Source organism: Nipponia nippon, unplaced genomic scaffold (assembly GCF_047370975.1).
Source record: "Nipponia nippon isolate SJK-2023a ecotype South Korea unplaced genomic scaffold, ASM4737097v1 scaffold_18, whole genome shotgun sequence".
Taxonomy (NCBI): domain Eukaryota; kingdom Metazoa; phylum Chordata; class Aves; order Pelecaniformes; family Threskiornithidae; genus Nipponia; species Nipponia nippon.
In genome coordinates, this window is record NW_028262334.1 from 2,092,135 (window position 1) to 2,108,835 (window position 16,701).

The 16,701-nt window shown below is 51.2% G+C and overlaps 1 protein-coding gene across 3 annotated transcripts in view; it reads left to right on the forward strand.

Annotated features, from left to right (window-relative positions):
- Window positions 1-4,006: 4,006 nt before the first annotated feature.
- The window catches only part of CORO1C (coronin 1C), a 56,494-nt gene continuing 43,799 nt past the window's right edge, over window positions 4,007-16,701 (forward strand). The window contains exon 1 of one of the 3 annotated variants that reach the window (XM_087754373.1): window positions 4,007-5,420. In XM_087754373.1, coding sequence (XP_087610499.1) covers window positions 4,022-5,420 — 1,399 coding nt within the window. In that variant the 5' untranslated portion in view covers window positions 4,007-4,021. Of the gene's footprint in view, window positions 5,421-11,331; window positions 11,474-12,432; window positions 12,567-16,701 lie in introns of those variants that run through there. The other 2 variants (XM_087754376.1, XM_087754374.1) reach the window with 2 other exon arrangements.

Genomic DNA, 16,701 nt, shown 5'->3' on the forward strand with positions numbered 1-16,701 from the left:
GTCGCCCCGGCACGGAGCACTTGGCTTTGTGTCAAGGCCTTCCGAGAGTTGCCCAGACATGCTTACATGCTGACACACGAAGGAAAACAGTGGGAGCGAGTGTGTGTATGTACATACAACTTTTACACCCTGGGGTTAACTCTCCAGCGCTGAGCCACAGCAGAGCTGGAAAGCTTGTGCTGTGCTGGGAGCCCCAGAGGCTCCCGCACGCCAGAGCTCCAGTTTGGGGAGACAACAGCTTTCTCGCTGTAGCGTGCTTTTGATGTCCTTGGGACAGAGTCTGTCCCTTAGCCAACGCCATTTTGGGGTCAGATGTTTGCTGCTAGCTCATTTAATTCACGCTTCCCATGGCTGATTCACAAGACGATGCTCCTTGCTCATCTTGGCTTCCCAAAGGTGGAGATCTCCCCACCGTAGCTGTTTGCAGGTTTGCAGCTCAAGAGTTGCACATGAGAGGTTACACGTTGGAGGGGCACCACGAGGCAGGACCGTGAAACGGCTGGAGGGGGCCCTGTGACTGCTGGTGAGTTTGTGTGTCTTTTTTTTTGTTCTTGTTTTGATTGAAAGTTGGTTCTTTACGGAGCGGTTCTTGTTATGGCCGAATGTTACATCCTGTTGTGATGTTGCTATGGCAAAGCCAGGCAACATCTGGAGCAACACAAATTCTCTCTGGCGACTCTCGGAGGGTTTATTTATAGCCTCGCTGGCGAAAGGAGATGCCTGAGCATGAAGCCTCCGTGGACAGCCCATGGTGGGAGCAGCCTGGCACGGGGTGCCCTCCCGGTTGGGACTGGGGTGACAGGAAGGCGGGAGGTCTGGCCGGGCCCCTCGCCTCACCTGCCCGGTGGAGGAGCCCGCAAGCGGTACCGAGCAGTAATCAGAAAGGAGCAGATCTCCTCAAGGACCCTCCGACTCCGTTCTTTGCTCCTGATGGGAGGAAGATAGCTCCCTACCAGCATTTCCAGTTTCACGTTGGGGTTGGGTGACCGCAGGGGGGGTGAGCAGCTATTGTAATGATGTTATTGGGGGACAAGATGAGGTTTGGCAGGTGAGTGGGGCTGTTTTTAGTGAACAAAGCGATGCACACAGAGAGGGAACAGGAAGGATGCAAAGGGCCACCGCTGCACTTCGACACCAGCAGCCTGCTGCAGCAAAGAGGAGGAGCTGCTGCTCCGGCAGTGGGTCTCCAGCTGCCTGCAGCCCCAGGATGATGCCTCTCTCTCTATTTACACTGAGTCATGGCTCAACGGCCATGCTGGCCTCTAAAGAGGTAGAAATGTAAATATTTTTCTAAGCAGAAACTGAGAGTCGGCAGTGCCGATGTGAGAGGAGCTGGTTCCTGCAACGGATGGAGGGGCAGGGGACGCGGGGCTGCAGCAGGCGCAGGCCGAGCTGCGCTGCCCGTGGGGCTCCCTCCTCATCCAGCCATTGCAAACGTGCTGGCGTGCCCGCGGTGGCAGGTCCTCTCTGTCTGTGCACATACGCACGCGCGCGTTTCGTATCAATAGCAGCAGCTCTGCTGCTTCAGCCATGGGAGCTGCTTGGCCGGGGAGCAGCTGATGAGCCCGTCGGGTTTGCTCCAGCCTCGGCCCTCGCTCTGGGCGTTGCATATTCCCTAAAAGTCTCTTCCTCTCTGGTTTGAAGGATGGGTTGGGGCAATGCTGGTGCAGCTGCCATTTCCTTTTATGCAGACGGTTCAGGAGCAGAAACCGCGTTGGTGTCAGGCTTTCCCGAGTGTTTAATAAGCAGCTCGCAGGAAAGCGGTGGAAAATGCTGCAGAGCAGGGCAGGGCAAACCCAGGTCCAAGGACCCAGCTGTGCAGCTTCCACACCAGCCCTGGGCTCTATGATCCCCATGCAGGGCAAGCCAAAAAAACCAAGACGGTATCCCTAAATCAGGATGGTTTGTGAGGAACCCAAAATGTATTTGGCTTTGGCATGGGGGGCCAAGGGCATTGGCTCAAGGGGAAGAACCCCGAATTATTGATCAGGTCATCGTGCCAATGTCAAGCGTGCCTGAGTCTGGCGAGTTTATCCCACAGAGAGGTGACTTGGCTTTAAAATTCATCACTCACGCAACTGTTGGTAAATCTTGCTGCCGCATTTCACTACCTGGCGGGATTGGTGCCGCGAGGTCCCTCCTCACCGCCGGCATCAGCAGGGAGCATCGCCTGCTCCTGACGCGGCTCGGGAGCCCGGCCGCCGGCCCCGGTCCTGCTGGGAAGCGGTTGTGTTTGTTTTGGGCAGCCTCAGCAGGGATTTAAAACTTCCAGTAGTAACAAATGGTGTTTTGTCTCGCTGCAGAGTCGCTCTGCAATGTGCATTGATAAAAAACCGTCCCTGTGAGGGGGCCTGGTTGGCTCCTGGGCTGATAAGGGCTGGCATAACCGTTGTCCCTTGCTCCTTGGCAGTGGCCGGCGCTCGCTCCTGAGCCGGCTCGCAGAGCAGGGGACAAGATGGTGGCATCGCGAGAGACCATGGTCCAGGCATCACCCATGGTGGCATCGCGAGAGACCATGGTCCAGGCATCACCCATGCAGCCCGTGTCGGCTGTGCTCAGAGGGCTGCTGGGGTCCCTGGGGGTTCTGGATGAGGCCCCGGCAGGATTTTCCAGCCCCACCGAGTGTCGGGGGGATGCCTTTAGGCTGGGGCTAGCAGGCAGCTCGCTGGGGGCTGGTTGCAAACTCTTTAGGCTGGCACGGGGGTAACTCAGCCCCTGCTGGGAAGCAGCTCCCAGCTCAGCCCCGGCACCGCAGAGGTGCCCGTGCAGGCTGTGCCGCTGCCTGCGTCTCTTTAGGGACCGTCTAGGTGTTTTGCTGCATCCCACCTCGGGATGCTTCCCCGGATCGGGCTCAGGCAGCCGGCACCTCGTGCACCATAAAAGGCAAAGCACTGGGCAAGAGCTGCTGGGGTGGGAGCCGTGGCGGCCGCCGCGGCTCGCTGCAATGCCAGGCATCCCGGCTGTGTATAAACGGATTAGAGCCCTCCAGCTCTCCTGCTCCCCCTCCTTCTGGAGAGTTTACAGGAGCCCGTTTGGCAGAAGGATTACCCGAAGGGAGGAACTTTCTGCTTGGAGGGTTGTTTAGACAAATGCCCAGAGCGTTAATAGGGATTTTTGATAAGTTATGTATTGGAGTCTCCTAAGGGAAACTTGTTTCTGAAGCTGCTGTCGGGCTTCTCTGTTTATCTCGGGTAGTCTTTTTTGTGTCACAGCAATTCCCTTAGCAATAACATATTCCCTCAGATCATTCCAGCTGATCCGTCTCTGCCCTGCATGCTCTGTGCAGGCAGTATCTCTCCCCGAAACACTGGGACGCAGCCCAAGGCTGCGCGCTGCTTCCAAGGAAGGAGCGCTGGGGGAGACGCTCTGTGTCCGTCGGGAGCAGGGCAGGGAGGCAGGGAGGAGTGCCAGGGGCACGGATGCGGGTTTCCAGGCTCTCCGTGAAACCCACGGAGGAGCTGGCGGAGGTGATCCTGCCCAGGCGAGCTGCAGCAGATGACCTGGCAGTAAATCACTCTGGAAGCAGCGAGATCAGAGGGAAGCCAGGGAGGATTGGTGCGCGGGACTGTAGGGAGTTATTGCTGCAGCAGGTTGGGGAAAAGAGGCGAGTCCCTGAAGAGAGATGCAGATGGGTAGCAAGTCCTGCCCGTAAAGTGCTATGGACCAGCAAATTAGAAGCTGGGGGGTGCTTTTACAGTTATTCAGGTGGGATATATTTGGGTAGGGACCAGCGTAGCATCAGCTCTGACAGCTGTTGTGTTAGGAGAGAGCCTCCTGCCCTGCCGCAGAGGATGGGCTCCATCACGCCAACGTGCATTTTCATCTCTGCTGGCCATGAGGCTAAAAAACGCCGATTCACATGACCCAGGCACGGAGGCTTCCAAGCTGCCTCCGTCTCTCCCAGTAGCGGAGGAAGGAGAAGGCGGTGCTGAAAGTCTGCCGAGACCCAAGGTGGGAAGAAATCTTGGCCGGGCAGTTTCAAAGCATTTGGACCAGGAATTACGGTGACTGAATCCCGGCCATGGAAGCCTCCACCTGGCAGTACTATGGATATTTACAGGATGACACAAGTAAGGCGAGGGGGAGAGACTGCACTGCTTCTCGAGGAGCCTCCTCGGGGACCTGTGAGGATTATACTCTGCTGCAACTCGGCCAGGAGGGCCTGGGGCACAGGCTGGAGAGGGGGGACCTTCCTGACCCCGGGAGTGACGTGCAAGCCCCTGCCAAGAAGTCAGAGATGAGCAGCGGCGGGCAGAGAGGGCAGCAGGGGCTGGCAGGGGACCTGCGCTTGGAAGACCACCCCGTGTCGAAAGGGTGCAGGAGAGGGGAGGAGGGAGAAGCCCCTCCGAAGGTGTACGAAATGGAGGTTGGGCACAGGCGAGCGGGCACCGGCAGGATGGTGACACCGGTGGTGTACAGGCTGGAGGAGAGTGAGTACAGGCGCCTGATCGAAGAGGCAGAAGCAGAACCTGAGGAGGAGTGGGAAGTGACAGAGCACAAGGTACCCGTGATTGAGGAGGGCTACCCAGGGGACGGGAAGGCGGCAAGTCCGAGCCTAAACAGGCTCAATGCTTTCCAAGGAGTCCTGAGGAGGCAGATAAGCCGTTCGGACTCGGAAAGCAGTGTAGAGAGCAGGCAAGTGAATAAACTGACCCTGAACTCTCCCTCGGAGAGAAACAAGCCGAGTGTCCCCATCAGGTCGGATAGCTTCGAGCGAAATGCCATGCTCATGGATTACATTTTGCAAAGCAAACAGGAGGCAGCAACATCTGTTTCCTACGTCCCCAGAGAAAGCAGCAAGGCAGCTGAAAGCTTCAGGCAGGCGCTGAGCTTTGCCCCCCAGCCTGACGGCGCTCCGGACCTTTGCCAGAACGGCCAGACTGGTGAGGAGGATCTGGCCAGGAAGCCCGAGCCAGACAAGCAGGTAGCGAAGAGCCTCGAGAGAATGGTCTCTGCGGTTGCAAATTATGCTTCGGTGGCCAGAGACACTGAAAGGCTTTCGAGACAGAGCAGCAGCCAGCTCCTTGAGAGCAGGGAACAGCTCGGAGGTGAGGCAGATGCAGGGATACTCGATTCATACGGCCAGAAGAAAAACCCACCGGCCCCTCCTGTCAGGTCCCACAGCAAAGAGAGCCTGGCTTTGAGTATGAGCAAGACTGTGGCAATGACGGAGGCGCTGCTGGAGCCCCGCGGCGATGCAGCGAAGCCTGCCAAGGAGCCGTGGGCAGCTGCAGGCACGGAGCAGCTAACTGGAGGCAGGACTGCAGGAGGAGGGGGCTCGGAGGAGCCGGAGCGGAAGGGGAGGAAGAGTCAGGAGGATGAGAAAGTGCTTAAAGTTGCCGACGCAAAGAAAACCTTCGAAAAGCCCAAGCCGGCAGAGGGGAAGGCAGCGACACCACCACCCAGCGCTGCCAGAAAAGGTGAGGTGTGACGGCTTTGCCGCGGGCCGGCCGGCAGACCCCAGCTCTGCCTCGGGCCGGCCGGCAGACCCCGTCTCTGCCTCGCGGTGCCGCGGGGCCCGGGTGGATCTGGAGCACGCCGCAGCCGAGGGCTGGGCAGTGAGGGGAGGTGGGAACACGGCGGTCCTGAGGCTTTTCAGAAAAATACCCGCCTTGTCATAGCCAAGCGACAGACGGGATGCGCTCGGGGCGCGTTTAGCGATCTATGGTCGTAACGAGGCAGGATGAAAATCCAGCATTGATTCGAGTCTACTAGCAGCCTGGTAAAAGTACTTCTTGCAGTGAAACTGTTTCCTGAGAAAGGGATTTGCTTTTTAAGACTCTCCTGTATATAAGTATAATATCCAGTACTCCTATACTGCTTTTCATGAATCGATACAGTGCAGAAGCGCCCATACGATACATTCTCTTACTGTCATGTGTGCCTATTTGTCTCTGTCTCTCTAGGCATTGGGTGAGCCAATATAATTTTATTTTAGCTAGGGCATAAAAAGGAGGCATTATTTTCCTTAGGTTCTTTTTCTCCTGCACTGTGACTTAGCTGAATAAGCCTTTCAGGAGAATGACATCAACTTGGAAACCCTTACACTGAAAACCTATGGATAAATGAACTTTGCTGAAGTTTTACTGGTAAAGCAGCAGTTATGCAGAAATAGGGAGAGATTAGAAATGAGTGTTTGTTTGAGAGTTTGGATCCTGCAAGGACATATCAGACCCATGCTGGTTAACTTACAGCTTCTGTTTATTGACAATCTGCAATTGTGGATTCCCTTACAAGGGAAAATAAATGTTTTAAGGCACAGGAAATCTGTGCTAGCTTTGAATTCAATAGCACGGTTACTTAAAAAAATAGGTGTGATTATCCCACAGCGCTTGGTACCTTGCGCTGTCATTTACTCTCATTCACAGAAATCACGAAACCAAGTCAGAATATGAACATTGCCACAGAGTTTGTGTGTGTGTCAGTGATGATAAAAAGCCTACAGCGATGAAAAATAGATCCTGTCCTCTCAGAAAGCATCTGAAGACACATTATCATTCTCACGATGTAAAGAAATAAGGTTGTGAAATATTTGTCACTGCAAACGATCTGCCATCGGACAGACTTAGGCTCTGTACGTGAAGCAGCGCTAGTACGGGCATTATCGGGGTGTCTGGATCTGCGCAGCCTCTCCACTCCTCCTCGAGTGGGAGATTTGTCTGATTAAATGGTACAGCTAATACGGTGTGTTTTCATCAGCCAGATCAGACGGAGGGATGTTTTTATCAGCGACGAGGCGTGCGTCCTTTGCAGGGAATAGAAGGAGCAGGTGGATGCAATAGGTGATCTTACAGAGGAAGGGGATTAGAAGGGATGACAAGAAATCGTGTTGCATCCCTAAGGCAATACTGGCTACAGCTAAATCACTCCTGACAGATGTTTACCTACTTGTTCTTCAGAAGAAACAGGGAGGGAGGGCCAAGACAATCTATTTTGGTTCTGAACTGTGAAAATGCTGCAATAAAGAAGAGTAGGAATAGCTTCTCATTCTGCTATATCTGTGACACAGTCTGTTGGTTTGTTTTTTTTTTAAATCTGTTTCTGAACATGTACCTCCCCAAATCTCATACAGCCTAACTGAACACGAACATCTCGCGTATATTTACCATTACATGATTCCTTTCTTATACCTCTGATTTTTCCAGCACCTTTGGTCCAACTTCATCCTAGACGGCAGGGAGAGAAACAGAACAAGATGGCAAAAGGATTCAAAACGGGTTGAATAATGAGGACAAGGCTAGGATATGTGAAAAGTGTAACACGGAGCGCTACAGGAATCACAGCGCCAAGCCTCACATTACCGCTCACTGCTCAAAGCCCCTGCTCATTACGTGGTGCCTGGCTGGTTTTTTCTGCTATTCAGAATGATAGGAAGTGTCAATCTCAGGATATTAATGTTGTAAATAAAATACAGCTTGCTTTTTTCTTTTTTTCTTTTTTTTTTTTTTTTGCGTGTGTGTTCTGCTTTCTTGTCTCTCTCTTCCTGGTTAATTATCTGGCATAGTGGAGATGACAGCAACAAAGAAAATCCCATCTGTTGCAACTAATTGCTCTATTTTTATTTGGTGTCCCAACATTTTAATTAGGTATTGGGACCACCTTCCCTTTATCGCAAAAATGGGAGAAAAGAAAGAAAAATATATTTCAAAAAAACATATATGGAGAAGAAAAATACACAAGGAAACAGACCAGCTCAAAATTAATTTAGAGATTTCCTTTTGCTGTAAAAACTGTGGACAGCACGTATTTCTCTGCCTTTCCTGTAGATGAGTTGGTAGGGATGACATCTGTATTACTGCAGATAACATGCGTGAGAGTGTGTGTATGCAGTAATAAATGTGCTTTATGAAATGTATTTTAAATCATTAATAACAATAGCATAAATTATTAATACCCATCCTGACCTAATGTTCGCTTATTATTGCTTGTCAGTCTCCAGCATCTTCCATCCACGCCAAGCGGCACAGAAACGATGTCAGTGCAAGTGCTCGCTCGCCGCGGCGGATTTTCATGTCCCTTTGGGGAGGGGGCTTGCGATCTGACCCCAATTTACCGGGTCTGGAAATAGCACAGGGACCCGCTCGATGTCACGCAGAAAGGTGGGGCAGAGCTGGGAATAACACTAAGGGGTGCCGACTCCTAACCCCTCTGCTTTAACTCATATATTCCTCTTTCCTCCTTGCCCACACGCTCTGATACATTCATACGCTTCTCCCTTCCTGGCTGTTGTTTTAAAAATCTGATTGAACATCTTGCTCTCCTTATCTTCATTCCATAATTCTACAGCTCCCCTTTCTGGCCAAGGATTGAATAAGGCCAAACGGAATGGATTTTGCTCTCTCTCTCCAGACGAACACTTTCCGGGATCTGGGGAACAGATGAGCACAGGGCAACACCTCCCTGGGCAGGACACGTAATCCCGTCCAAGAGGCAGAATTGATTAGCCATGATCAAGAGCTGTTACGTGGTGGCTCTTAGTACAATTCTGTCTTGGCTGCTGCTCAGCATTCGATGGTCGTTGAAATGTCCCTTAAAAAACAGGCTTTCAAGCAGTTTAATAAAGCTACCCTCGCCATTCAGTATGTGCCCAGCGGACGCTGACAAAACAAGGCCGAGAGTAAATCTAATGCTATTCCACACACAGAAATGGCTTGCGTTTGGGTTGTTTTTTTTTTTTCATTGCAATCAGTTCAGATTTCCCTGCATAAAAAACCCACTGCATTCCAGTAATGTTACGTGAGACGTAAACTCACATCACTGGTTTCAATGGGAGCAGCTCTTCTCAACGCTGCTGGATCTGGCTTTGCGTATCTAAATCATGAGAGCCATAGAAGAATAAATATAAAAATATGCAACTTTCAAGCGGGAGAACCTAGTGCTTCCTGTAAAGTTATTTAAATATAATAATAAATCAAAAGGCTTCAAGCAATAAATAGATAAATAGCGGACACAAATGTCCTTCAAAGTTGCGTACCTTGGATATCTGCAAACCCGCGGTCTGAAACAGTCACGTCCGGCATATTTTGCGTGACTTAGAAGTTGAGCTGCAAAATAACAGGACTTTAAATTGCTGATCTTTCTAAACCCTCTGTAAGCCTTTTCCTTCATTCAGAATATACTTAGCAATGAGGATTTAAGCAAATTGAAATGTTCGAGACAAATTCATCCCTCGAGTGGCTTTTCTGGTTCTGAATGACTGGGTTGCCGTGAATCTAAGATTGCTCAGGGACTCGAAGCCGAATTGCATAATATCAGCTGAAGGCCAAAGAAGCCACCAAAATTTCTCCTAGAAAGAGGTGCCTCAGGTGTTTGTACCTTTCTTTACCTTTTTTAACAAATAACACCGCACTGGCAAGGAAGGCTGTGGGGCATACCGAACGCGTTACTTATAAGGCATGTCAAGATCATCATAGGAACAAACCAGCGTGATTTATTGCAGTGATGGAATTGCTGCATATTTGCAAGCAAGCTAAATTTAGCTGCTGACATAAGTTTCAGAGGTGGAGTCTGTAGACATGGTGCTGTTTCCGTATAAAGGCTGTGAGATAGACTGTTTGCCGCAACCGTGCATCGATATAGCAGAGGGTAAAATATGTGGGATGGATAAAACCAGCAAAATGTATTTTTGAATAAATTCTGAACCTTTTCTGCAAAATTTAATAATCAGGCGAGTTGGTACTGATAAAATAGAAGGACAAACTTTGTTGTGTGGTTCCTTGTAGCTGCAAGAATTTGGTAAGAGGATATTTTCCTTTACAAAAATTAGAAGTTGTGACATATTTTGACAAGTTGTTAGGCTTACATCACTCTGGCTATAATTTAAGTACTGTTTGTTAGAATGATTTTAGTCAGCTGAAGTGATGAAGATTACTGTTTACAGTGGAACCAAAGAGCATGTGTAAAACCTTAGCCATTCCTTCCATTGTTGAAGATTTCAGCCTGAAATTCATGTCATTTCTTCATCACCGTGTACGGTGAGCTGTTCCGATCTAAACGGCTCATTAAGCCAGGTCAGGATCGGAGTGAACTTTGGAGCATTTCCATCCAAACGTTGAAGGAAGCGCTAGCAAAAAATTCCACAGGTATCGTTTCCTTCTGAGTCCATCCTCAGTGACTCTTGAATGACGTGTCGAGTCTGCTGTGCTGCAGCAGTATCCATCCCTGCAGAGACAACGTGAACCAGGAACCAACCGTCCCGGCGGCAGTTATTGAGAGGATTAGGTTTCAATCACATTGCTCAGGACAAATTTCACTTTGCGTCCTCTGCGCATCGCGCTCTTTTTAGATGGATACCAAAAAAAAAAAAAAAAAATATCTTCCTCGGTTTCTCTTCCCAGCTGTGGGGTAGTGCTGGGTACTCTGCTGCCTTCGCTGTTGTTTTTCAGTCCAGGCTAAAGCATCGGCTGGTACATGATTAAAATATCATTTCGAGCTTGCCCACTGTTTTGAGCTAGAAGGAGCTATACATATGTATATTTTAAGTACCATTTTATAGGCTTGCATTAATAGTTTTTTGTAAAGTTTTAAGCCACATGCGCAGGTTCGAGACTCCTAATAAATTAATGGCCGTGGGACTGGCAGTCAAGACACTCAGCTCTGTCACTGACTCATTGTGTGACCTTCAGCAAGTCACGTACCTACGCGGAAAATATGAATCACAATCTAAACCCACTAAACTACAGATTACCTGCAGGTCTGCTCCCAGGCTGCCAAACTGCCTTTGTTTTCTTCTTTTTTAGCTTTAAAGAGATTGTTTGAGCGAGGAGGGTGGAGAGCAAGTGTGCTGGGCTGGCTTTCAGAAGGAAGGTATTAATTTCATGGTAATTGGTGCCGCGGGCGGTACGTGACAGGGATGCAGGCTTGCAACTCTAATCTTTGGGTGTATAATTTTTTTATCAAGGTGTTGCTCAGTACGTAAGAGAGACTTCCTCGCTTATTGAATCAGTGGTTAAACTAGTGTCAAATGTTGGGTAACACTTGTTTGTTTCATTTGTAGCTACTGTGGCATTTGATGTTTCCATCAGCTGTAATCGGTCAGACCAGCAAGACCCTGACAAATGCAGCTGAGAGGCTTCCTGCACCTCTTAACACCCAGCTATCACTTAACAGGGGTAGTTCACAGCCCTGTCACAGCTTCATGGGGGAAGGAAGAGGCGGGTTCTCAGCTCAGCCCATCGCGACACATATTTCTCCAAATTCTGAAGGATTACAAGGGGAGTTACGGGTGTGTCGCGCCCCTGAAAAATTAGGCCCCTTAAGCACCTAACCGCATGCAAATGAATTTGCAGATATTGGCCAAAACGTATAAGGAAGCTTGAGTAGCTTTTGGTTTTGGCCATGTATGGTAAACAGTGTGCAACGTGGGCACTGATCTAGCATCATTCATCCGCTCTTCAAGTTCCCCGGCGGAACAGAAACAGGCTGTCTTTGAGAGTGGTGTTGCCCCGCGCGCCTGGAGGCATTTGCTACAAAGGTACCTACCGTTTTACTGTGTGCTGTGTTAATAACCGTTAGCCTCTTTCACTGAACAGGGGAGATAAAAAAACCCTCTTTACAACCGCGTAAGCCAGCATCCCCAAAAGCGGCTTTACTTTTAGCGCAACGGGGAGAATCTTCAGTTTCAAGCTACCATCCTGCGCTTCTCATTAAAGTGTGATTTTTAGCAGGGGCTTAAGCTCCCCTTTTGTCCCCGTCTTGCTGGCAGTGCCGTTTTCCACGGCAGCTACAGGCCCCAGCACGCCGGCATGACAAAACGAGGCGACACGCTTGTTTTTCTTGCAGAACTGTTGGTTCTCCTCAGCGCTGCCTGTGCCGACAGCCGGCTCTGGCTGCGCCCCGCTCGGCCGAGGGCTCGGGAGGAGCCGCGTCCGCGGGTTCGTGCCTCGTTCATCGCATCGGCCCTCGCAATTTTTTGGTTTTGCTGCCGTCGTGCCCCAAACCCTCCCTGTGCTTTTGCCAGTACACCCCCACCTCTGCTCGCACCCTGGGTATCTGAAGCAGAGGACGGGAGGGCCGCCCCGGCAGGGAGTCGCAGCTGGGCCTGTGAGGGAGGAGGCTTGAGGCTGGGGAGCAGCGGGGGGCGCCGACCCGGCAAGGGGCAAAGCGCCTGAGGGGAGCCGGGCTGCCGCGTCCCCGCCGGGGCCGTGAAGGGGCGAGGGGCGGGCGGGGGGCCCGGAGCGCGGCCCCGGCCCCTCAGGGGGGTCCCGCTGCCGCCGAGGGGCCGCGAGGGCCGCACTGGCCGGCGGCGGGGAGGGGACAGCGACAGAGAACGCCCGACCACGCGCGGCGGCGAGCGCCGCGCCGCCATTGGCTGGACGGGCCGCCACTCACCTCGCCGCCCCCGCCCTCCGCCGAGCCAGGCGGGACGGGAACGCGCGGCGCCGAGGCGGTGCCCGTGTGATGGGGCGTGGCCCGCCGTCGGGAGGGGCGGGGCTTCGCGGCGGCGCGGCCCGCCCCCGCCCCGCGGCGGTCGGTCAGTCGGGCGGCGGCGGCGGCGGCAGCGGCAGGAGGCGGAGGCGGCTCCGCCGGGCTGAGGAGCGGACGCGGGGAGGCGGCTCGGGATCGCGGTGCGCGGCGCGGCGGAGGCGGGGGGGAGCGGGGCGGCAGCGGGACGGCGCCCGGGTGGCAGCTGGCGGGGCGGGCGGGCGGGAGGGAGGGAGGGCGGCGGCGGCGGGCGCCGGGGCCGGGCAGGGCAGGGCAGGGCAGGGCGGGCGGGTTGGGGTCCGGTCGGGCGGGCTCTTCCTGCGCGGGGCCGGCCGCGGCCGCCGAGCCCTTCCTGAGGCGGCGGCCGCTGTCAGCGCCCGGGCCTGCGGCGGGAAGCGCCCTCCCCGCGCCGGCGCTCGGGCGCCGCGCTCAGCCCGGGGCTTCTCCCCCGCTCCCCTCCTTATTAGGTAGCGGAGCGGCTCAGGGTCGCCGCGGGTTCCGGCATCCGGCCGGGGCTCGCAGGTTGCCGGCAGGGCATGCCCGAGGCGGGACGGCCCCGCCGCAGCCCCCGCCCGCCGCACACCTGGTGCCCGCTGCCAGCCCCGGCCGCCTTCTGCGCCCGAGGAGGGGGCTCCTTTTGTTCGGCAGGTTTTTTCCTTCCCCCCCCCTTTTCTTTCCCTCCATGGCGATGCAGCAGCCGCCCGCTGGCACCGGCGTGTGTGCGCCTCGCCCCCGGAGCGGCGCGGCCCCGCTGCCCCCCTGAAACGTTGCAGAGGACAAAAGATGACCGGAGGGTTCAGTTTTGGGTTGTTTTTCTTTTTTTCGTGTTGGCTGGGTACATGTCACCCCGATATTAATGGCTCTTACGAGTCTCGTCGGGAGATGCGTAAAGTCCCGGGTGGTATGACATCTTCCTGGGGTTTGTTTTTCTGTGCAGAATTGTTTCAATAGCAATATGTCGAAGGCTAGAATTTAAAGGTTAGGACTTATATCCCTGCTTTGTGAAATTAGCTGCTTCTCTGCTCAGGATACGTGGAAAGGCGTCCGACGTGCAGCCGTGCAAACGTTCAGCTGTAGTACCCGGGTCTAGACAATGTGATGCTGTGGCTGCGCAGGAGACAGGTCTGGAAAAAAAAAAAAAGGGGACTGAAAGCTGACTGGAAACAAAAGTAGAACTGATTGATGCAGTTTTATTGTTCAAGATAAGTGATATGCATTAGTGATGTGGCTTTTTTTAATAGCTGTACTTTCAGTCTTGTACATGTTTGTTTGAGCACGTCTGTTCAGCCTATTCATGCAGATGGGCGTGTGGATTAGTACAAGCAAGACCAAGGATGTTGGCAAAATGAAAGAGTGACATTTTGAATATCCTAGGCCGTGGCTGGTTTTTCAGTTTGCCGATACCGATTCTGGTGTAATTTTAGGCCAGGCTGTATCCAAACTACCTGCCGCTGTCCTCTCCCTTCGTGTGCCTCTGTCAGCGCACGCAGGAGAGGAGCTCTGCGCCTGCTGGAAGTGTGGGAAAATGGTGTGAACTGGCACGGTCCGTCCTGTAAGAAGCGCGTTCGGATGTGCTGAATGTGCGACGGCTAGGGAAAACAGCGGGTATCTTGTGCGCGAGGCAGGAGAGGATATATTCGATTTTCATTTGAATAACAAGCATTGAATCATCTTTTCTGCTCAAGGGAAAAACCAGATGGCTGTGCACTCACTGAGACATTTTATTGCAGCTAATATTTGTGTTTGCTAAAGACTGTACACAAAGGTAGAAGATCAAATACTGTTGTGATAAAGTCAGTGCATGTTTATTTTGTGTATATATGCTTTTAGTATTTTCAGTAGCCATAGGAAGACCTGATACACCCGGGTAATGTCAGGGAGCGTTTGCTTTGTGTTAGTTTTAATATAGCCCTTCATAATAGTAATTTTTCAGTGGCCACTTGTAGCCTTTTATACAGATTGCTTTAATCAGCATTTGTGTGTCTCTCTTTATGTTCTCTGTTGGCATTACTCTATCTTCTAGTGAGCTGCCTTTTCAAACATCATTGGATTTTTTCAAGTTAAATCTTCATGCTTATTGCATCTGTCACTTCTGGGATTCACTCCAAGCAAAAGGCAGAGATTCAGTTTAATGGCAATGAGAAGGAATGCACAGAAGGGTAAAATATCAGCTTTCCTGAGCGATACAGGAAAGACGCTGAGAGATCTGCCCTCGGTAACTGTTTCGTGCATCATGTTCAAGTTTAATACTAGACTTTAACGACAGCTTCATAAAATGGCTCATTAAAGCACAACGTTGCATTTTGATCGTTAAGGGGATTTATGTTATTGGTTTTCATTTGATTATCGATTCGGAGGAATATGACTTGGATGCCAGCTTCCTATTTTGAAGATAAGAGCAAAACACTTCCTGGCCTGAGCCTGCAGCTTGGTGAGGTCATCAGCGCACCACTCCCAGGGCTAGGAATGTCCTTTTAGGCAAACTCACAGGCACATTCTCATTTGACTTTTAAAGTATGGGTTGGTTTGTTTTGATTTTCTTTTACTGAGGCTTTTGTGATAATCTCAGTCCTTCTCTGAGGATGTGTCAGAACAGAAACTCACTGAGGATTTGAAGTGCCCCAGTTTAAGCGTTTACAGGGCATGTGAACAAGAATTAAATGTCTGTGTTCTCTTCTAGCTCTTTCCCTGTAGTCTCCCCCACCTAGTATTTTTGCTCTGCTTATATTCTGGTTGTTAGCTCTGACATTAGTCTGATTAGAAACTGCTTACAGCTTCAGTTTACAGTCACCCTGGTTATGTAGCCACATGTGAAACGTCAGATTGTTGGTGGCTGTGGGCTGACAGGATGTGAACTGATATTTTTTTATTTTTTTTTTTTGTCCTGATATGCACAAATGGAGGTGGTGGTGGCAGCATTGCTGGAGTGAACGCCAAGTTGAAACTAAGGCAGAAAGGTTAGCTGAAGTGACTCAGGAAAGCTAGCAATGAAAGTTGATTATTCTGGATGTGTTGAATATACCAGTATAGTTGGGAATTGTTTACTGGGCCCTTTCTTTCTATTTGTTAATAGGATTGTTTTGTTCTATTTTTCCTCATGTGAGTAACTATACTAAAAATGGATTATTTGTTTCTTTTTGAGGTTATAATCATTCAGTACGTGACTTTATATGTGCTTTTAGATGATAGCATCGGGCATGTAAAAAAAATACCAGGATGGCACTAGAATTACCCAGCTTCTCGGCGTAGCAGTGACGAGCCCGAGGGGTCCCACCGGCAGGTCTGGCTTGGCGCTGGAGGGCTCTCTGGTGCCGAGTCTGATGGTCCTCAGAGGAACAAACTGTCTGGAGAGGTTCCTAACGGAACGTACCAGCCATTAGTTGTATTACCAACCCGTAGTTGTGTATGTGCCTGTACGGCTTTGTGTAGGGAATACAAATCTGATCAGAATTAATGGCTGGATGTGGAGGTAATGACGTAGCTATAAAGTAGAAGGTGACTGTTGGGCAAATAGATAATTTTACTTTACACCTCTGCCATGCAGTTCTTCATGCCAGTAAGACAGACGTAATCTCTTTACAGCAGGCATCTTCGTAACAAGTCACAAAGTGCTCCTGAAATGGAAGAGGCTTTTGTAATGGAACACCATAAAAGCTCTAAGGTCCCACTCTGCAGGTCAGGAACTAGCAAGGAACTTGACAGAGAAATAATGAAAACGGTATCTGCTGCTGCCTCGTAAGGGGGGGGGGGGGGGGGGAACCCCTGTTGTTCTTTCGAAGGCTGCCAGCCTGCTGGGCTCATGGCGCTCGTCGATAGAAGAGGTCTCCTTGGTTTAGAGGTGACAAAGTAAAACACGGGCTCTTTGACCATTTATCCTTTGCTTTTCTTCGTTAATGAGTTAGATACCAAGGTAGAATCACCTGCATTGGAGAAAGGACGATAGCATTTCTTCAACGTTATTTGCTTTGTCTTATCCCAGTTTTGTTGATGATAACAATAAATGAGATATAATACGCTTTTTGGTATGAGCATGTAATGACTTTTGAGGTCTGGCTTTCAGTGGGAGAAGCTGGACGTGGTTGAATCGGTTATAGTGACTCTGACATTGAGCTGGGCCTCTCAAGCCATTATAATTAGATTTTTCTTGTTTTCCCTTTTAATAATTTAATTTGAAAAAGGAGTGGAGATAAAATTAAAACAGTGGCGGGATCTGACTTAAAGTGATTAAGGTTGAGCCTGATGCGGTCAGGCGCGCTGAGATGAGCTCGCAGCTTTCAT